The 23,703-nt window shown below is 32.9% G+C and overlaps 1 protein-coding gene across 1 annotated transcript in view; it reads right to left on the bottom strand.

The window, feature by feature from the left end:
- The window catches only part of LOC132726520 (E3 ubiquitin-protein ligase RNF123-like), a 50,770-nt gene that overhangs the window by 17,489 nt on the left and 9,578 nt on the right, over positions 1–23,703 (bottom strand). Inside the window, exons 12-30 of the mRNA XM_060711852.1 lie at positions 22,986–23,117; positions 21,795–21,920; positions 21,413–21,505; positions 16,122–16,195; positions 14,712–14,814; positions 11,826–11,919; positions 11,472–11,533; positions 10,335–10,394; positions 9,932–10,058; positions 9,176–9,277; positions 8,499–8,573; positions 7,727–7,836; positions 6,270–6,353; positions 5,489–5,596; positions 4,256–4,433; positions 3,052–3,126; positions 2,549–2,636; positions 1,835–1,922; positions 267–357 (exon numbers count right to left, since the gene is read on the bottom strand). Of these exons, the coding sequence (XP_060567835.1) occupies positions 267–357; positions 1,835–1,922; positions 2,549–2,636; positions 3,052–3,126; positions 4,256–4,433; positions 5,489–5,596; positions 6,270–6,353; positions 7,727–7,836; positions 8,499–8,573; positions 9,176–9,277; positions 9,932–10,058; positions 10,335–10,394; positions 11,472–11,533; positions 11,826–11,919; positions 14,712–14,814; positions 16,122–16,195; positions 21,413–21,505; positions 21,795–21,920; positions 22,986–23,117 (1,870 nt within the window). The remainder of the gene's footprint in view (positions 1–266; positions 358–1,834; positions 1,923–2,548; positions 2,637–3,051; positions 3,127–4,255; positions 4,434–5,488; positions 5,597–6,269; positions 6,354–7,726; positions 7,837–8,498; positions 8,574–9,175; positions 9,278–9,931; positions 10,059–10,334; positions 10,395–11,471; positions 11,534–11,825; positions 11,920–14,711; positions 14,815–16,121; positions 16,196–21,412; positions 21,506–21,794; positions 21,921–22,985; positions 23,118–23,703) is intronic.

Below are 23,703 nucleotides of genomic sequence, written 5' to 3'. Positions count from 1 at the left end.
TTTAGGTGACAATATGTCAGTGTTGAGCGAGTCTGGCCTACAATTCTGGATGACTCATGCAGTCTGACCAGACTCACTCATGATGGCAGCTTTACCGGTATTTTTTCCATATTAACTCAGATCAAACAATTCAAAATTTAAAACAAGACAAATTAATTACAAGTAAGTTTTGTTCTTTTTTGTATCAAGAAATGACTTATATTGTAATTATTCATCTATGTATATAAAGAAAGAGCACAGAAACAACAATGGTAAAAGGTACTTACTCTGTAAACTTGCTGAACCAAATTCTGTAAGTTGTACTTTAGATGGGACTAAATGTGGCAAGTGAGTGTATCGAAAACCGAACCCACACCCCTGTAAATATCGTAATAAACAAAGTTCATAAAAATACATGTAGTTACTTCTGTATGCAGTAATTGTGGTTCAGATGCACACAATGTGAACTGAATGCTAGTATATATTTGTTACAGGTTTTGGTGTTATGCCAATTTTAAATTGTTTTTTGATCATATCTCAACACCTTATCTGCCTTTCCGGCTTTCCTTGATGACTAACCAGTTATTACCAATTTCTTCATAGGTGAGGGACTACTAATCTCACATAAATTTTTAAACAGCAGTGAGAGAAAAATGACTATAGTTAACTTCACTTATAGCAAACACGGTTATAGCAAACTTCCGGTTATAAGGAACACTTTTATTTGGCCCCAATTTTGCCCTTCTTTATTTATTATAAAAATATACCGTTATAGTCAACACGGTTATAAGAAATTATCGCTTATAAGGAACTCATTTTTAAGTCCCAATTTAGACAAAAGTACAGAAAATTATGCTTTTATAACAAACTCCAAAATATCTGCTATCCATAAATAGATCCCGCAACAACTATCGTTTTATCGGCATAAATTAAAACTCGACCGAATGTACCGTTTATTGTTTTATATACTTCAATATGGCTGTTAAAATTAATTTGTAAAGCAGTAGGTAATAGTTTTCCATTTAGGATAGTTTGAGCAGCAGTTCTTGTCACAAGATAAAACGATACTCCTTTTATTCTTTGATTTCTTTTCTTTAATAGTTTTACTTAAGTAAAATAATTATGATCATTTATAATCGGTTTTTAACATAATCATGTATGCTATTCCTTGCTATTCCAATAAAAACTATAAAGTAAGCTTGATTGAAATAAAAAGGAAATCTATATCTTTCATAAGTAAAAGTCACCATAAAAATAAAATAGAAGATATTCAATATAAAAGGAAGGAAAAATCGAAAATCTTGTTTATACTTAATCATAAAAAGAAAACAAAAATCAGAAACAAAATATGACACATAAGGGATTTTAAAATTCTCAAAAAGTACGTTCTCGGGTATTGTGTTTGAAACAAATAAATGACTAAATTTTCTGAAACAAATGCTCTTCAAAATGGAGAACGATGGTAAACAATCAGTTTGTTATTAGTAAATCTGTTCACTATAAAAACTCCTCATACAAAGGAACTAATTCGCTATATGCTTATAAGGAACTCTGGATAAAAAGATTTTGAATGTCCCAATGACTTCGTTTTAAGCTGAGTTTATGGTATTAGACTCAACATCCTAGGTCAATTGGCATGGAGAAATTAATATTAATAATAATAATAATAATAATGATGAAATCTGATATTCATTTACAAAATAAATCCTACAAATATATGTGGAATTTTGAAAATACAATTCATGTATATTGTCACCTTAGTGCAGTAATGGGTAAACTCCTTATATAATTCAATAGGAGTTAACCTGTTACTGCACTGAGGTGATGAAAAATTTATTAGGAAACTTATACCCACCTTCCAAATACGGACTAGAATCCAGTTGGTTTGAGCCCATGACCTGTTTTCATATGGAGATATCAGGGCTTTCAACATGTGCTGACACCTGGTGATAAAACAATAACATAACTCATAACAATACATGAACATGTATATGCAAATCATGCTAATTTGAGAGACTGTTGTGTGTAGTTTAATAAATGTCCATCAGTCCTTTCAGGCACTAGAAGTAAGGGCCCTAATGTTAGAGACTGTATTTAATCAGACTATGTATATACTACATTATAAAAAATGGCAAAGAGTATAACAATGTGGCATTTCAGATTTCCTAGCTCTGTTATTTTATACTCTGAGTCTGAATCCATAATTGTAAAAAAAAATTGAGTTCATACAAAAACAGTTGATCATATGCAAACATTTAAGCACAACTGTGCTTTTCTATGGATTATGTTATAACATTGGTGGAAACATGACCTTACATAAATTTGAATTAAATGAAGTGCAAGTGAAATCTAAAGGATTTTAGTATATTAAATGAAAATCTCTAACAGTTACACAGCAACACTTCATATAAATATGCAAAATTTAAACAACATCTGTATGTTTAAGTTGAATTGCATGACAATGCATAATGTGCACACCTCATGGTGAATGTTACAATCGAATTTCATTTTTTTTTTTTGCATTTTTCTTTTATTTATGTCACTAGTATATATAAAACATAGGACTTACTTTTCAACTGGTAAACTTTCTAACACTTTCAGTGATTTTTCATAACAGGTAAAACATGCGAGTGCTTGTATTATGTTATCCCTGGTATCTGTTTAAAACAAAAAATATCACAATCAATTATGATTTACTTTTTGAAGAAAAAAACATACTATGATTTTACTATTATGCAGTCTGGAAGCAGATATGGATAGACAGTATGTTTCCATTGTGACCTGAGACAAAAGGCAAACTTATGACCTTTACCTTGAAGAGAAATAACATAAATTCTTAAGATTAAGAATGTAATATATCTAAATACATTTTTCCCTTCCATTTGGTAATATCTAAAAAGTTGCTAACATAACAACATATTTTTTACTAAAACAATATGATGCATTATTTCAAAAAAATTCAAGGTATTAAAATAGTGTTCCCATCAATTTATTAATAGATGTAACATAAACAGAAAGAATTTTTCAACCATTTTGAAGCAAATGATGAATTTATAGGAAGTTATTACATACCAGTTACAACAATCCTTGAGTCGGCAAAATGACTGACTAGAAATGTAGCAAACCCTTTGATCAACTCATCATAATCTGTAATTATATCAATATGTGTTCATACATTTATTTTATCACTTCCGTTTAATAAACACAAACATTTTACCTTGGTAAACCCTTTTTACATCAGAACAATCAAATTACACAACTTACTCACATGTAAGTAATATATGTTCCTAATGAGATTCACACTAACTGCATTAATGGCAAGTGATTACAAGAAAATGACCGTTATCAATTCATATACAGTCATTGAATTTAAGATTTTTGTTTTTACTGGCCCGAATTCCAGTTTTGAATTTATTCTACTACATGTATATATTTTACTAAATTTTCATAAAATTTACACTGGCCTGAACTAATTTTCACTGGACATGGTCCACCAGGCCAGTGTTAAATTTAATGACTGCATAAACAATATAATTGTCTTAAATGTGTGCAAAATTTGATAAAAAAAAAACAGGTGTGTCAGTTGTTCAGACAATGTGGACTTAAATCATAACACTGTTTTGTTTGTTTGTTTTTTCTTTCAATGCAAAATTTGATGAATCTAAGAAGCAAAATTTCTCTACATTCTAAATTTACTCATAAAAGTAAGTGATTATGGCAGGGGAGATGTTTCTCTCTACATATTTATACTTTCTAATGTTTGAATATGTATTTGCACTTAAAAAACAATATATTTTCAAAATAATATAATTATGCTTGGTTAGGACTGACAATAAACAAAATGCATTTAATATTCACTTAAATAAATAAATCTCTTTAACCCTTAACCTGCTATATTTCTGAAATGGACTTGTCTACTCTCATTTTCAGAACTTTCCATTATCAACTTTGGGAATATTAAGATGAAAATTCAAAGGTGGTCAAGTAACAGTATAGAAACTAGTCAGGCTGCAGGAATATGAAGGCTGGCTAGGCATCATACTGGTGGCAAAGGCTCATCCCTATTGTTAATTTGTATCCTGCAGGGTAACTGGTATATAACAGCACTATTTTGTTACATATGTATAAAAGAATTTGACAATTCACATAAATCAGCTGTTTATATTAATTCTTTCATAGATTGTCAATTATATTCTATAGAATATTGACCCCAAAAAAGGCTGCCACATTTGGCAAGAGAGGTAAATATTGTAAAAATCAGGAACTATCTATTTACCTGGCAGTGATTCAAACAACATGTAGGGATGAAAGAAGTTCTTCAAGGCATTATGGGAATATATGACAATATCCAGGTAGAATTCCGGCATATACTGGAACAGTAGTTTATACTCCGATGCTTTACTCACAGTCTTTAATGCAGACTTCAGTAACCAGGCAACATCTAACTGCTTTTGCTAAAACATATAAAATATATAATGTATAACAGAATGCCAGTTTTTTTATATATCAGAAAATGACTTGAACACAGTGGTTTGTGGTTCTTGTCATAACATGGTATATTAATGTTTTCTGTTTTACATTAGCAAGCATAAATATATATTTATAATACTGCATGTTTGTAACATCACTTTTCATTGGATAAATGTGATGTTTGTATAACTATAGATACAGAGTTGCTGTCCATTTATGAAGTAATTTTCATTTTTCTTTTTTTCTCACAATAAGAAAGTTTACTGTATTATATATTAGTTATAAAGATTCTTGAGGGGTTATATGCTATGTTAAAATTCAGCATGTTTACTAACTGAAGCATAGCAAAATATATATTGATTCACTTATTTTAAACTTTGAATGACTTAAAATACAACAAAAAAAAACAATAACTGTCTAAGGACAGCGATGCTCGACTTATCGAAAAAAAGTTATCGCAAGGGTGTTTCATTGAGTATAATAATGCTTACCTATATGAATACATAAAATTGTCTGAAAAGGTACAAAGGCTTGTTATCAAGATGTTTTATCGAGTAAATTACTGCTTTTTTATTATGAATGCATAAAATTGTCCCAAAAAAGGCACAAACCCTTCAGTAGTTATGGAGATACCAGCTTCCAAGCAAAACTTTACCAAGAATTTCTAAGCCGAAAAAAGGGGCATAATTATGCAAAAAAAGTTATGGGACTTGTGCAAATCATATAAGATAATCACAGAGAACAAGTGTGTGAAGTTTCAATCCATTCCCTTCATTAGTTATGGAGATACTTGCTTACATGTAAAAACTTAACCACAGGGACACAAACGCTGACGCCAACAAATGGGTGACTTCATTAGCTCAATTACTCTGCAAATAGTCCAGCTAAAAATTGAAAAAATTTTGGTATGCATGATTTTGAGTTATCTGCTTGTGACTGTCATCTAAAAGAGTAAAACAAACACACACACTTTCAGGGGAAGAAAACCCAAAAAGAAGATCGGTGACCCCTAATTTTTGAGACCAATATATCTACTAACCTTGGAATAAATGACAGCTCTCACCCAGCAGATCTGTCTCGCCTGTTCAGTTATCTTCTCTAGGAACACAGACTTTGCTCTTATTAACTCATCTCTTACATCATCCATCTAAATCATAAACATATAAAGTTAGCACTAGAGTCAGTCTTCACAGAAGACAATTTAGCTGTTTACTTTAGGTAAAGGTCTGTTATAACAACCAATATGGTTACGGCAACTTAAAATACAAATTTCTGACCTACTTTAAAGAGGGCACTTGAGATTTGTTTTTGTTTTGTTTGGTTTCACGGTGCACCAACACAATCTAGGTCATATGGCACCGAAACAGGTAAGATGATTTTGGCTTACCTCGGGTGTTACAAACTTAGCCAAACACCAAGGGTCAAAACCAATTAACCATCTGGAGTTAAGAGAAGCATAGACACAAGTAATTTGAACCCATTTCTTCACCTCTTATGATCATGCAGGAATAAGGGTAGTCTATGTAAAATAATACTAAATACATCTAAGATGAATAGCTTTAAAGACTGGGAAAATCTAATGTCAAGTATGAAAGTATAATTACAATAAATTTTGTATGAAAGTTAATTACTTTAGTTTATTTATTCACCTTATATTTCTTACATCAAATGAACCTTTAACAATCAGGCATTCAAGATCTAAGGTGCTAGGTTACATACTACCTTAGAGAAGTAAATGGTTCATTCAGGTTTAGAATAAACAAAGCTGACAAGTTTAGTTCTACAAATAACTGTCTGAAGTTAAAACATTTGACTCTTACCTCTATAGGACAACAATCCAACTTTTTCAGAGTATCTTTATAAGACTGAATATACTCCTGTATATGTTCTTTTAACACATTCATCTGTAAATATTGATATATACACTTTTAAAATATACATGTACATTTGTATTTTACTTTGTTCAATATATATATAACAAACTACATTTGTATCTAAATGTGTCAAGCAGTGTTAACATTTGTAACTCACATATATCATCTCTACTATAAACTCAATGACAAGAATCTTGTCAAAAAAGGAACAATTCTATTCAATGCACAATGATACAAGGCACAAACAGTTTTTTCATTCATTAATTTTTAATTATTCTTATTGGAACCAATCTCAATAACATAAATAACATCATTTTGCAGATGTAAACAAAATGGAAAAACGTAGATCTTTCAACATTATTTCAGTATGTTACGGAAACATTCTTGGGCAGAACAGGCAAGATTTAGAGACAGGGCATTAACATGGCAGGAAAGGTATGGTAGGGTATTTCGTTTCTATCGTATATATATATATTCTCATCATATATACTCATCGAGGCTTGAATAATCCTTTTGTGATAAGCTAAATTGATAACCTATTACTGTCTATATTTGGTGGGTATTTTCATGTAACTTGTAACTATTTTAATGTAACTGGTAACTATTTTAATGTAACTTGTAACTATTTTAATGTAACTGGTAACTATATTAATGTAACTGGTAACTATTTTAATGTAACTGGTAACTATTTTAATGTAACTGGTAACTATTTTAATGTAACTGGTAACTATTTTAATGTAACTGGTAACTATTTTAATGTAACTGGTAACTATTTTAATGTAACTGGTAACTATTTTAATGTAACTGGTAACTGTTTTAATATAACTTGTAACTGTTTTAATGTAACTTGTAACTGTTTTAATGTAACTGGTAACTATTTTAATGTAACTTTTAACTGTTTTAATGTAACTGGTAACTGTTTTAATGTAACTTGTAACTGTTTTAATGTAACTGGTAACTGTTTTAATGTAACTTGTAACTGTTTTAATGTAACTTGTAACTGTTTTAATGTAACTGGTAATTGTTTTAATGTAACTGGTAACTATTTTAATGTAACTTGTAACTGTTTTAATGTAACTGGTAACTGTTTTAATGTAACTGGTAACTGTTTTAATGTAACTGGTAACTGTTTTAATGTAACTGGTAACTATTTTAATGTAACTTGTAACTGTTTTAATGTAACTTGTAACTGTTTTAATGTAACTGGTAACTATTTTAATGTAACTTGTAACTGTTTTAATATAACTTGTAACTATTTTAATGTAACTTGTAACTATTTTAATGTAACTGGTAACTATTTTAATGTAACTGGTAACTATTTTAATGTAACTGGTAACTATATTAATATAACTGGTAACTATTTAAATGTAACTGGTAACTATTTAGTGGATGGTGGTACTCACCTTGCCTAGTTGTTTATGTGCTGCTATATGATACAACATCATTACACCATCTAGTAATTCCATTAATGTATTACCACTTGGCATTTCTGTAGAAGGATACTCAATGCTGGCTACAAAAGAACGTATTTAACAAAACTGTAAATATTGTATATAATGTTGACTTTACATTATTTGATGTACATTATTTCTCCCATGCAGAATAGATCAACACTTTTCTAGAAAACTAGAGGAAAAACACCAGAAACTTATGATTAATTTGTTTGTTTGTTTGATTGGGTTTTACGTCACACCGGTATTAACTCAGATCAAACAATTCTGTAGATATATAATGCTGACCTTACATCATTTCTCCCATGCAGAATACATCAACAATTTTATGGAAAAAACACAAGAAACTTATGATTAACCATACCCATGTTCTAAAACATATTCAATTACTTATTTGTGTTCATTATGTCTTCATCAGATTAATTTAACCTGGTCATAATATTATCAACTTATCATACACCTTAAAGGTTATATAAACCCTATACAAAAGTAGACATTTTATGAAAGAGTATTACTTTAAGAAATTATTCTGAATATTTTTTTTAACCTGAGTCAATCAATCAAGCAATCTATAAAGCATTGAGTGAACTTGTACAGAAAATGCCGATTTAAATAACAGAAAGTTATCGGATGTTACAAAACCACCTTTATAACAAACAAACCACAGCTCTCCAATGAATCTTTAAAATGTATATATCAAACTAACTTAAATAAAATAACTTACCTGATTTGGATTTTTCTAAAGGTTTGACCTCCCCATCTTGACATAACTGCAATCCCTGAGCTTTGTTCACTTCAACTTGTTTAATTTAAGAACAAATTTGTAACAATCTAGTCTTAACTAGTTTATAATCTTTTCTGCTACAAATTTTTTGTTTTGTTTGGTTGCACTCAAATCTTAAACTATTTCAGTGATATAGACATGTACACACAAGCAGTTAAAGTAATATCCGAATAAGTATTCTCGCATTCTTTACCAGTAGTAAATAGTTCTTACCCAAAATAACTTTCGGGTCAGATATATCATTTTAAGCACTAGAGTGTAGTACTGTAGAATTATCAAACTGTTGCCTTGCTTAACAGGATTTTTCTATTCATTATGATATTTGCTTGTTTTCAAATTGAAACTAAATACAGCAATATAAGGCATGTAAGTAATAATAAGCTACCAAAGTTCTTACACTACAAAACATACTAAAGTAAAATAACAAATTTTATGATAAAAAGATCAACAACAAACAAAACAACTAACAATACAGATAGTGTAAGCCTAGTTAGAATACATCAATGTTTCATTTAAGTTATGGTTGTTTTTGAGGTGCTTAAACTTTTAAGATGTAATACTTAATTCAACTTTTAAGATGTAATACTCAGCTTCGGTTTTTAAGATGTAATACTTACATCCTAGCATTCTATTAAGGTGTGACATTGATCCTCCACAACGTTGTACATCATAGGAATCCCTACTGTCAGACCAGAACTCTTGTATTGGCATAAATGCCTCTTAAATATTTTAAAACATTATTAAATATTTTGCAGTCAAGATTAATCTTTACACTGTTCAAAAGTTTATCTTTTCTAACATTTATGCAGAACTTTTTTATAATTTTATCTTACATACAATAAGAATCAAAACTTTTATCTCTAGACTCATCAGTTCTTGTTTTATAAAGCATCATACAGATGTACTGAAACATTGGCAACATGAAAATTTGTGGTCAATGTTGATTTAAACGAATATTAAAGTCAACAAAATAAAGTGCTACATTGTTTGTTTGTCTGTCTGTCTTTACAGCACACCAACACAATTTAGGTCATATAGTGCCGAAATAGAAACTCTAGAAATAAGGTTATGGCTCAGAAGCATTAATCACAACAAAAGATGATTTTTGGCTAACCTCTGGTGTAACAAACTTAAAGCAACACCAAGGGTCAAAACCACCTCACCTGCTGGAGGTTAATGATGCATAGACTCCAGTAACTAAATCCCATTAAATTGCCTCTTACTATCATGTAGGGATATACAGTGAAAGCAATTATGATGCCTAACTTCTTAAAGGCATCCCCTAAACCACAAAGCAAAAAGTGCAACATAGCACAAAGTATTCTCAATTTTGTTACTACAGATACATATTCGGAATAAATTCATTCACCTACCAGAACTGAAGACAAATCTTGCTGGATCTTCTTTCTGGAAGTCATCCCAGTAATATCTTAGTGCTTGTACCATACGATGGAAGAAACATAACGTTACAGGCATTGGCCAAAGTGTCAGAGAATTCGGCTGAAATATACAAATTTTTTGAAAGATCAAAAGAAATACATTATGATGCAACATTTCATAAAAAATTAAAATTGCAACCTTAACCGTCTGACTAACTGTATACAATTTCATTCGTTTCTGTTGTCATAGAAACTACATAAGTCCTAAAGAAAATGCTCATTTTAAACAATGAAATTTACATATATACTGTTGTTTTTTTTGTCAGTAACATAATGCAGTAACTTTAATGTGATCAAATTACAGTTTAACTAGACATCAGTAACTTAAAATCCTTACCTTATTCTCCCTGATAAACTTTCTAAACTTTTCAAGGAATAACTGTCTTGAAGTTTTACCCTGAAATTGAAGAAATATCTTAACAAATACCTTTAGGCAATACATTGTACATCCCCCCTAATTTAGGAAATACTGATACTTTAACAATCACATGTTGTTAAAAAGATATCTATGTACTTCTCCTATAGGGAAAATCATTATCTGAACTCAGGTTCCCTTAAAACATTCCAGTTTAGTTGAATCAATTTAGCCACTTTGTAATGAAAGCTAAATCATACTTAAATCTGATTCCAGGAATAACCGTTTCTATGATAAAATATGGTGTCCCCAGTAGGGCTTGGACAAAAAATCTCTGTTTTGACAGGCATACACCTTTGATACTCAGTACTAAACCATCTTTCTCCTTGTTATTTGTTACTTATACAGTTATAATATACATGTAAATTACAATATGATTTTCAAATGTGGGTAAAAAAAAAACAACTTGTACATTGTATTTATACAGTGGCAAGATTAAGGTCAATGGCCAATTATAATATTAATTGCACCAAAAGTGGGTCAAAGACAGAAATGGCTGGGTTGCATTTGTACACCAAATATCATGAGGCTGCAGATAAGAATATTTTCTCCCATTGACCATTAATGTCGAATATTTAACTAAGTCAGTGAACATGTAATCAGATAAGCAACACCTGCCCCCCCCGCGTGCCCACCCGCAGCCAGAAATTCACCATACCGTAAAATTGCTAATAAACGCCCCCAGGGGCTAAACATTTTCCAAAAGGGGGGCTATTATTACAACACAGTTTTTCCTAAATAAAAAAATCACTGTAAATACATTTAGTGTTAGCAAGTGTTGGTAATGACATTAAAAAATGTTAAGGTTTTAAAGCTCATATTATACATTTTTGTGTTTACTATAAAATACTATGGATTCTGAATGATTTGAATAAAATTATGGCTTTAATTACGAGTTCAGCACTGATGAGTAGATTGTTTTCCCTATCAAAAAGCCTGGGGGCCTTTATTAGGGGAGGGGCGTTTATTAGGAATTTTAGGGGGGGGGGGTACTATAACTCAGTTTGCACCTGTGCAACCCGGCCAATAATACAATGAGAAGATACATGTAACACTTACATCAGCCAGATCTCTGTGATTCAGAAGAACTTTTAATAATTCTACTTGAATTTGTTCTATCTCTGAAATAAAACAGTTTTTTCTCTGTCAATACTTCAATAATTTTTAAGGCTTTATTTTTAGGTTTCTTGATTCTTTTATCTGTTAATCTCAAATTAAGACACAATAACAAATTCAAGTAATGAAATCATAAAAAATTAGTATATTAACTGTACTGTTTAATTTTGTTTAAACAAGTGTATAAATGGCTAAAAAAGTAAAAATAAATAAAGACAAAATAAGTTTATGCTTTTTTATAATTCAACACACCATCTACTATGACCTGTTTCAACAAAACAAAACATTTTTCCCTACCTTCAATCCTTTCTCTTAAAACATCAACAGATTGTGTGTAAAGATCTTTATTTCTCTGTTCTTCCTCAGATACTGTCTCATCTGGCTCATCATCCTGATAAATATACATCCTTATGTTGGTGGTTCATAATGTTTTACATATTCATTCAAACAGTCAATAAAACTATATATTTGTGCCCAACAGGTGCAGGACATTTTTTAGCTGTTTTGAATCAGGTTTGAAATTGTTTACAGAGCATGATGTTTGAACATGTTCAGTGGAAATGGGGTTTCAAATTGTTTACAGAGCATGATGTTTAAACATGTTCAGTGGAAATGGGGTTTCAAATTGTTCAGAGGGAATGAAATTTGAACATGTTCAGTGGAAATGGGGTTTGAAATTGTTCAGCTAGTATGATGTTTGAACATGTTCAGTGGGAATGGGGTTTGAAATTGTTCAGCTAGTATGATGTTTGAACATGTTCAGTGGGAATGGGGTTTGAAATTGTTCAGCTAGTATGATGTTTGAACATGTTCAGTGGGAATGGGGTTTGAAATTGTTCAGCTAGTATGATGTTTGAACATGTTCAGTGGGAATGGGTTTGAAATTGTTCAGCTAGTATGATGTTTAAACATGTTCAGTGGGAATGGGTCTTGAAATTGTTCAGCTAGTATGATGTTTGAACATGTTCAGTGGGAATGGGTCTTGAAATTGTTCAGCTAGTATGATGTTTGAACATGTTCAGTGGGAATGGGTCTTGAAATTGTTCAGCTAGTATGATGTTTGAACATGTTCAGTGGGAATGGGGTTTAAAATTGTTCAGCTAGTATGATGTTTGAACATGTTCAGTGGGAATGGGTTTGAAATTGTTCAGCTAGTATGATGTTTGAACATGTTCAGTGGGAATGGGTCTTGAAATTGTTCAGCTAGTATGATGTTTGAACATGTTCAGTGGGAATGGGGTTTCAAATTGTTCAGCTAGTATGATGTTTGAACATGTTCAGTGGGAATGGGTTTGAAATTGTTCAGCTAGTATGATGTTTGAACATGTTCAGTGGGAATGGGGTTTGAAATTGTTCAGCTAGTATGATGTTTGAACATGTTCAGTGGGAATGGGTTTGAAATTGTTCAGCTAGTATGATGTTTGAACATGTTCAGTGGGAATGGGGTTTGAAATTGTTCAGCTAGTATGATGTTTAAACATGTTCAGTGGGAATGGGGTTTGAAATTGTTCAGCTAGTATGATGTTTGAACATGTTCAGTGGGAATGGGGTTTGAAATTGTTCAGCTAGTATGATGTTTGAACATGTTCAGTGGGAATGGGGTTTGAAATTGTTCAGCTAGTATGATGTTTGAACATGTTCAGTGGGAATGGGGTTTGAAATTGTTCAGCTAGTATGATGTTTGAACATGTTCAGTGGGAATGGGGTTTGAAATTGTTCAGCCAGTATGATGTTTGAACATGTTCAGTGGGAATGGGGTTTGAAATTGTTCAGAGGGAATGAAATTTGAACATGTTCAGTGGGAATGGGGTTTGAAATTGCTCAGCCAGTATGATGTTTGAACATGTTCAGTGGAAATGGGTCTTGAAATTGTTCAGCTAGTATGATGTTTGAACATGTTCAGTGGGAATGGGGTTTGAAATTGTTCAGCTAGTATGATGTTTGAACATGTTCAGTGGGAATGGGGTTTGAAATTGTTCAGCTAGTATGATGTTTGAACATGTTCAGTGGGAATGGGGTTTGAAATTGTTCAGCTAGTATGATGTTTAATCATGTTCAGTGGGAATGGGGTTTGAAATTGTTCAGCTAGTATGATGTTTGAACATGTTCAGTGGGAATGGGGTTTGAAATTGTTCAGCTAGTATGATGTTTGAACATGTTCAGTGGGAATGGGGTTTGAAATTGTTCAGCTAGTATGATGTTTGAACATGTTCAGTGGGAATGGGGTTTGAAATTGTTCAGCTAGTATGATGTTTGAACATGTTCAGTGGGAATGGGGTTTGAAATTGTTCAGCTAGTATGATGTTTGAACATGTTCAGTGGGAATGGGGTTTGAAATTGTTCAGCCAGTATGATGTTTGAACATGTTCAGTGGGAATGGGGTTTGAAATTGTTCAGAGGGAATGAAATTTGAACATGTTCAGTGGGAATGGGGTTTGAAATTGCTCAGCCAGTATGATGTTTGAACATGTTCAGTGGAAATGGGTCTTGAAATTGTTCAGCTAGTATGATGTTTGAACATGTTCAGTGGGAATGGGGTTTGAAATTGTTCAGCTAGTATGATGTTTGAACATGTTCAGTGGGAATGGGGTTTGAAATTGTTCAGCTAGTATGATGTTTGAACATGTTCAGTGGGAATGGGGTTTGAAATTGTTCAGCTAGTATGATGTTTGAACATGTTCAGTGGGAATGGGGTTTGAAATTGTTTAGCGAGCATGATGTTTGAACATGTTCAAAGGGTATGGGACCTAAAATAATTAGAGGGTATGGGACTTCAACATGTTCAGGGGGTATGGGATTTGAATATCAACAACATCAAGTAGTAACCTAGTTATGACATAAAAATTCCACAGCCACTCACTAGTTGTAACTTCCTCTATATATCACAACAAAATAAATTAATACATATTCCAAGTTTACAATTTTTTCCACCTATCCTGACATCAATTACCAATCATTCAGCTTTTAAATATTTTTAAAACTAGCAATAACAATTAATTTACATATGTAAAATGTTGATAAACCTATAAAATACAGTGTATCTGCTTATTTTCTTTTATCTTCACAAAATTCAATTGACTTTATAATATGAATGGCTAATGAGTCAGGTTTTACTGCCGATCAAAATTAAAAAATGTAGAACAATAAAATTAGAAAAGATATAACTAAGCAATGTAAAGTTACCTGAGAGGTCATGTCCCACCAAACTGTTGGTGAAAGTTGCTGTAATCCTGCATCATCTAGAGGTTTTATGTGTAGAAACATTGGAAACTTGACCTTGTCAAATGTTAACTCCATGTTAAGGACAAGTTGATATAGCTACTTCAAACATATGACCAAAACAGAATAATTACCTATTTTTGGTGTTTGGTTTTAAGCACACAATAAGGCAAGTTAAATAGCATTTTGCAAGTTATCATTCAGAGCCTTTTTTGAGCCATTTTGGGGAAAGGCCCTGGCATAAATTCAGAACAATATGAGATATTTTAGAAAATCTACCTTATACATGACGTTTCTTTCATTAACAGGTGTATGATCATATTATTATAACATCAAACTTTCCAAATTTTCATAAAAAAGCTTATCAGTTGGATTTTGGGGATGCTGATGTGAATTTGTTTTTGAAATTGGGAAAAAAGTGGCAATTTCGGATTGGGAATGGGGCCTCATTAGAGCCCCTAATGATTGGGTGGAAATGCCCTGTCATGGCAGAGAAAGATCACCAATTGATTTCAATAATATCAGGTATGCATAGAAACCTTGTCTGAATTTCAAATCTTTTCAGCCAGCTTCTTTCTTTCAGACAACTGAAATACATTTTTGGTCTTATCTTGCCAATTGGTTCATTTAATTGGCTATCCAGTAGTTACTCTGCAAATGCTAAATGATTTTTGAATCAATGGTGACAAACAAATGACAATTAGACTTAGTGTCAGAGATCAGTTGTTACTTGAGAAATTTCCCACGTCTGAGGATCAAACCAGCCACCAATAGATTACAAATATGAGCTGCGTCATGACAAAACCAACATAATGCGTTTGCGACCAGCATGGATCTGCATCGCTTACAAACCTTATAACAAGTAGAGACACTGATAGCAAACAGCATGGATCCTGATCAGACTGCGCGGATTCGCAGGCTGGTCTGGATCCATGCTGGTCGCAAACCCACTATGTTGGTTTTGTCATGACGCGGCTCATATATAATACTCTCCCTATTTAGCTAAGTGGGCATACATTCCTGATAATTTCTAAACAAATAAATTAAAATCTATGACCTTGTATACATGCAAATGAAATCTTGATTGGAAAAGTGCAAGTTATTTCAGGACAAAGATTTAAACCATTCTAGACTTTCCAGTCAATAATGTCAATAATGTATTCGTTTGTTAATATTCATAGATATTCACAGATGAAAAAGCTGATTATAAAAAACATGACATATATAACCATCATGGAAGGTAAGCCTACAAACACAATAAAATACTTAAATCAAACTGTTAATTTCAAATATAGATGTTACATATAAACAATCATTCTAAATCCTCTCACATAAAATATAGACAATAAAATGAGTAAAATTTTGAAAGGATATAACTCATGTTCTAGGAGATATCTTCTTGTCTGTTGATGTCTCAATACAGCCAGAACTAATATCAAATACTGCCTCTATAAAATATATATATATACGAGGGATGTCCCAGAATTACGTGGACTTTTGCTATAACTTTTTTATTTTTTAATGCATTTTTTAGCAAATTTGTACACAATACCTTTTACATATCCTTAATGAATATGTCCATTATTTTTAAATTTCTAACATTGCTTCTCTATATTTTACGTCGCTATAGTAACGCAGTATGCGCAGGGCGGGGCAGTCCAATATTTTGTATTAATAAGTTGTCTTTACTTTGGTATATCTTGCGTATTTATACGTAATAAATGGCGCGAAGTCGTAAGAATATGCAGTGACGTCATATGAACGTTCGTTTGAAATTTTGACGTCATAGCTGTTTCCGTTATTGTTTACAAGCGGACAACTGACAACCGTTGCTCTTGGATATTTAACAAAAAAATGACGTCCACGCTATTACGCGGAACATCGGACTATCATCAAGTTTTGTGTTAATCTTGGGAAGACGCCAACACAGACGCAGGAAATGTTGGAGACTGCAAAAGTGAGACCTCCTGTTTGTCGATCACTCATTTTCAAGTGGCATAAGCGTTTTCGAGACGGCCGGGAGGACATTGAAGACGACAAGGGTCGTGGGAGAAAGTCAACGTTGATTGCGGCGTCAATTAAGGAAGTCAAGGACGTCATAGATCGGGACAGGCGTTACACTGTAAATTTTGTGTTTAAAAAAAAATGTTTTTTAAAAATTAAGCTAATCACAATTTATTATTTTAAATGCAATTTATCCCTTTCAACTTTTAAGAAAGTGAACTCAAACTGCTATAGTAAGCGGTGCATGATAGGTTATTTCCCTTGTTAACGCACAATAAAAAGAATAATAATAATAATAATAATAATAATAATAATAATATAGGTGTATTGAGTTAGGCGGCGACTATGTTGAGGGAAACTGACATTCGACGCCACGCATTTATTAACAACTAGCGACGCCACCGGAATGACGTCGTAACGTCGGAGTGGACTGCCCCGCACCCGCTACCCCTTGTCTCATTACCCTGCCCACAGACACTGATTCAGTTGCCGGACAACTTTGAAATTTTTTGTACTAATGCAATAAAGTTGAATTTTGTTCATGTTAATTTTGTTTGTTTTTATTTTCAGTAGTTTTTGAGTTACAGCAAAAGTCCACGTAATTCTGGGACACCCCTCGTACTATAATAATTTTAAAACAACAATAACTTATCATAAACATTTACTTAGTTACTGATTGGATTTACGAAGCCTTATTACTTAAACAAGAGCGATCAGTAATCACATGTGTCGCCTCATTATGGCCAATTTTATGTTGGGACAAGTTTTGTGACAGACGGACAGACAGACAGACAGTGCACAACTAGATTTGGTACTGATCATTCCTGTAAAGTTTGGATAAAATTGCACCAGTAGTTTATGAGGAGTAGTCCGGACAAGCTTTTGTGTATCTGGCAACACACAGAAAAAAACACCTTTTTATCAAAGGGCCATAACTCGACCAAAAATCATTCAACCAGAAAACCCGTGCAATATGCGCAAGGACTTGAGCTACAGATCAATCCTGTAAAGTTTCATTGAAATTGCATTATAGTGGTATAAGTGAAGTAGTCCGGACAAACTTTAAAAATAAAAATTATGAAAGGGCCATAACTCTGTCAAAAATCATTGAACCGGAAAATGCTGACAATATGCACAACTAGACTTGGTACTGATCATTCCTGTAAAGTTTGGATGAAATTGCACCAGTAGTTTATGAGGAGTAGTCCAGACAAGTTTTGTGACGGACAGACGGACAGACAGACAGACGACGGAGAAGTGATCCCTATATGTTGCCACTACTCCGTAGAGGCGACACAAAAATGATAAACTGCCAATCATAATAGATATTTTGTCTTGTTTTATTATCATAATATTTGCAAGTTATAAATACTGGTAATCTAGGTTATATGCCTCTATGTAAATTTAAGAAAAAATTTGCTTGCTTGATCTTAGTAAGAAAAGTGTCCTGGAAAGTAGTCTAGAAATTATCGTGTGTATGATAATAAGAATAAAACAAAGGATTAAAAATCATAACACTACAAATTATCCAAAGCTTATTATGACATTTAATATAGTCCTAATATTATTCATGCAATAACCTTTGAACTATGTGATGCCCAATAAAATCATTATCCATTCCAATCTTAACAATAAGCTTTGTTTCCAGTTTCAAATTCCAAAAAGTCCATAACAAGAGCTGTCGGTAGGACAGCAACGCTGGACTATTCTTAGTGCTTGATAGTAAAAGAGCCTTGATAATGTAAAATTTTCCGAGTTAATAACAAAAGGACAAATTTTTTCTATAAATCCATGTTATAGTTATAGGCCTTGGAGAGAGTCCTATTATACTCTCAAAGAAGAGTATAAAATTTCAACTTGTTTCAGTAGAATATGAAAATATCTGAGGTGGTATGCAAACCTAAATGTAAATTCTAAGTTGAAAAAGAGGCATAATTCTGTCAAAATGCTTAATACAGCTACCTCCTCCTGTCTACAGGTTGGGGTTATAATGGTTAACATGTGTGCAAAGTTTCAAAGCCATATGTCAATGGACTTTGAAAATATTTGAACTGTTACAAAAACTTTAACATAAATTCAAATTAAAAAAGGGGCATAATTCTGTCAAAGAACTTGATACAGTTACCTCCTCCTGTCTACAGAATTGGGTCATGATGGTGAACAAGTGTGCAAAGTTTCAAAGCCATATGTCAATGGACTTTGAAAATATTTGAGGTGTTACAAAAACTTTAACATAAGTGGTTATGCCGACACCGACGCCAACGCTCGGGTGACTACTTATTCTTAGCGAATAGTCAAGCTAAAAATGCATATACTACCCCATGTAGCCGTGTTATCATTTTCAGAGCCTAAATTATCTATATAAAATGTGTATCATACCCCGAAAAAGCCTAGTTTTCATCTTCAGTGTCCAAATTATCATTATCAAATGCATATCAATACTACATCAGCCTAATTTCAATTTTCAGGGTAAAAAAAATCATATCAATTCCACTTGTACTTGAAGTAACAAAGTTCTGTCAAAAAATATGTAACTAGAAATGTGTCCAAAGGACACGGATGCCCCCACACGCCACTGTTCTGTCAATCTTTTGACTCTAGGTCAAATATGTACCACAAGTTAAAAACTAAAAATCAACAAGCAAATTCGTTGAATTTATATCCCCCGCCGAGTACTGGTTATTATTAACACAACAACTGAAGACATAAGGCTTTATTTATATATTAATCATGGCATAAACAGTAATATTCTTTGAACTTGATAAATATTCAGGGCAATAACAGAGCCATAACTTTGTGTTAAATAGTAAAATCTGGAAATGCCAATGAGATGTATGCATACTACATAAATAATCAAGGGCCATAACTCTGAGTTATAAGTATCTGACTGGAACAAGGCGACTATAATGCACATCTCCTCTTAGTATCCCATAAAGTTTCATTGAATTCCAGCCAGTAGTAGCAGAGAAGTAGCGAGGAAACAAATAATTTTCTATATGGATACTGCATAACTAATCAAGGGCCATAACTCTGAGTTAAAGTGTCTGACCCCAACAAGCCGACTATATGCACATCTCCTCTTGGTATTGAAGGTTCCCATAAAGTTTCGTTGAATTCCAGCCAGTAGTTGCAGAGAAGTAGTGCGGAAACGATTTTTACTCTATATGCATACTACATAACTAATCAAGGGCCATAACTCTGAGTTAAAGAGTCTGACCGGAACAAGTCGATGATATGCACATCTCCTCTTGATATTGATGATTCCCATAAAGTTTCTTTGAATTCCAGCCAGTAGTTGCAGAGAACTACTCCGGAAACGATTTTTACTTCATATGCATATTGCATAACTAATCAAGGGCCATAACTCTGAATTAAAGTGTCTGACCGGAACAAGCCGATGATATGCGCATCTCCTCTTGGTATTGAAGGTTCCCATAAAGTTTCGTTGCAGAGAACTACTCCCGGAAACGATTTTCACTCCATATGCCTACTGCATAACTAATCAAGGGCCATAACTCTGAGTTAAAGTGTCTGACCGGAACAAGCCGACGATATGCGCATCTCCTCTTGATATTGATGATTCCCATAAAGTTTTGTTGAATTCCAGCCAGTAGTTGCAGAGAACTACTCCGGAAACGATTTTACTCTATATGCATACTACATAACTAATCAAGGGCCATAACTCTGAGTTAAAGGGTCAGACTGGAACAAGCCGACGATATGCGCATCTCCTCTTGATATTGATGATTTCCATAAAGTTTCGTTGAATTCCAGCCAGTAGTTGCAGAGAACTACTCCGGAAACGAAATTCGGATAGACGGATGGACGGACTGAAGGACGGACATACCAACTCTTGATGTTTATGAGGCAAATCAGCTCATAAACACCACCTGGACCAACGTCCATAAGCAAAATAAGCTCATAAAAACAAAAAAAAAAGCTCTTAATTTGAATTTTATGAGTTTTTGTTCTTTATTTAACTACGGAATGAAGCTCATAATAATCAAATGTTTGCTCGGACGGACGGACAACGCCAAAACTATATCCCCCTCCCGATTCCATCGGCGGGGGATAACAAAGGGCCATAATTCTGTTAAATTTGGTCGCAGCAAAAATTCCTTCCTTTACTACCATCTACACATTAAGGTTGTTAATCCCTGTAAGTTTAAGCAAATCTGCCATCTGGTTTAAGAGGAGTTGCATTCACAAGATTTTGGGTTGGACGGACGGACGGACAAGTGCAACGCTATATGCTCCCACATTGTGGGGGCATAATAAAAATGTCATTATATACCCCATTCCCACTGTAGAGAACAAAACTGATTCAATTAGACTAGTGCACAGCTGCAAAACCTATATCAGACTATAATTCAGTATTGTACTCAACAATTTATCATAACTGTCAACAATTTATAATAACTGTATAATAAACAAGTCTTAACATTGGCTCATAAGTCATCTTTTTGGATAACAATCTCTCTGAAATTTGTAAAGGGACAAATTTGTCATGATGGTGCCTTAAAATGAACTCTTGAGAGCATGATGGCAACATGTCCCTGGCCTGTACTCTACATAACATCATGTAATGCAGTACAGTGGTCCCTGGGAAGATGGACCCTTATTGAGTATAGAGTAAACACACTTACATATATGACACTTACATTGTTTCTAAAGTCTGTAGTTGTTGGGGTATATCTGTATGAAGACAGGAGTGATACCATTAAGTTCTCCACACAACCTCGGACCTCAAATCCCTGAAAAACATGCACCAAAATGTCACACAATCACACATGTCTCAACAGGTTACAAACAGGAACAGTGATATTAAATAAAGACAAAAATGATGTTAAAATCTTATATCAAAGAATAAGTCTACTTGGAGAAGGCTTGTACTAATCTCTGAGATGGATTTTTCTCCTCTCTCTAAAACTTTTGCAAGGAACTGATATCACTTTTATATATGCCAGAGCAGAGGTACAGTGTGAATTACCTTAGTTAGGATTTCATGATCAATCACAAGGAAAGTGAATTTATAACACAAACCTGCATGAAAGCCCACATGTAGTCTAGAAGCTTGGATATGATTGGCTGATGACTTGTTGCCATGGTGACATCATTCAGTCTAAGTACAAGCTTTAACAAGCAAGCTTCTGTAACGTATGTATTTCTCTACAATAAATCATTATTTAACAATAAATGACTAGTCTCTAAAAGTAATTTATTTAAGAACTTTTTAAATACTGGATGATATGTTGATGACATTTTGAGTTTCCTGGAACTGGAACAGTGTTAGTATCATAATTATGAGAAAATGTGGTCAAACCATGGCAGACTGAAACAAACAAGCTCTAGAGTCAAATAAGAAAACATGGTCAACACCATAGACAAACTGAAACTAACCAGTACTAATGTCATAATTATGAGAAAATGTGGTTAAAACCTCAAGTAGACTAGAAAAAACCAGTACTGGTGTCATATGAAACAAGAGCACAGCATGTGGTGTTAAAACTTATCTGTTAAAAAGTCATAGTTAAAAAGGGGCATAACTATTAAAAATATTACTTTCAGAATTATGACCCTTATCCGTCAACTGCATCATGCAAGTTTACCAAGTTGCATGTTGATAACGATTAAAATATTTGAATAACAGGCTATATTTAAGTTTTTGCATGACAACACAACACCAACGCAATCATAACTGCTTAACTTTTTTCTCCTGAAACAGACAAGGGAAAAAATGTCGTCACAATCATAAGCAGACTGGAACTAACCAGTGCTTGTGTCATATGAGAAAACATGGTTCTTACCCAAGGTTGACCTCATGCAGTAGGCTACCTATTCCTAACTATTGGCATATTAGCTTTATCAGTCTCATCATGTACAATAATCGAACAGCATTTAATACTCAAATATCTATACAGCACATTTATAAGTAGTATTGACTCTGTTGATGTTAAAATGATATTTTCCTATGCCTGCAGCATACAGTCTGACCAGCATGTACATTCATATAGTATGACCAGGTTCTGAATTGTTAACTTCTTAATTTTATCAGTTCAAATTATTTTACTATTTCACCAGTTTTGGAACAAAATATGTTAATATTCTTTTTGAATCAGAATGGAGATAAATTTGATCTGGAAATAATCTACTGAACCAATATATAATACAAAATCATTTAAATTAATCATGCCATGAAAAAAAAAATCTTTGAAAGAAGAAATAAATACTTACCAAGTAAGGTGCAAGTTTATCAAAGACTTGGGCAACAATCAGCAGTACGGAACTTTCTTTACTTCTTGTTTCTGTAAGTGGGGCGGGCTTTTTCTCCTTTGATAACATTTCCTTGTCAGGTGATTTAGGAACCTGTCACAGAGAGAAGTTACGATAACCAGACAAATCATTTACATACATTTTACAATAAATAAAATGATCTTTCATTACCAAATTAATCACTAGAAAGTAATGATTTTTAGCCCCTAATGTGCTGGATTCAAAAGTAAAAAGTCTTTGCTACCAGTATAGAGTCAGGCCAGCCTGCACATCCATGCAGGTCTGACCGACTATAAACTGCAGGTAGCTAATTTTTTTGTGTTTTTGACACTAAATGCCTTTTAACTTCAAATGTACTGATTCAAATTCAAAGCTTGACGAATATATATTACATAAATTATCTATCATTAATATTTTTGACAAGAAAGCCATGAACAATTCAGTTTTGTTTTTTTGTCTCAGTGACCATAATCCCAGAAAATGACCCTATCTACAACCCAATTCAACAGAGGAGGTCTATATAAGGAACAAATAACGCAACAGATACCTTAAATATGCGCCAGAAGATTGTGCTGTAAGATTAAATATGTTAGCATTGTCATATAAACAATACAAATTTAAATTTAAACTGGAGTTGAAATTTTGTTGCTTACATGTAAGCATTGTGAAATTTAGAGTA

Source organism: Ruditapes philippinarum, unplaced genomic scaffold (assembly GCF_026571515.1).
Source record: "Ruditapes philippinarum isolate M1 unplaced genomic scaffold, ASM2657151v2 ctg346_1_1_1_1, whole genome shotgun sequence".
NCBI classification, from domain to species: Eukaryota; Metazoa; Mollusca; class Bivalvia; order Venerida; family Veneridae; genus Ruditapes; species Ruditapes philippinarum.
Note: the sequence above shows the minus strand (reverse complement) of the source record. Positions and strands in the feature narration are given on the sequence as shown.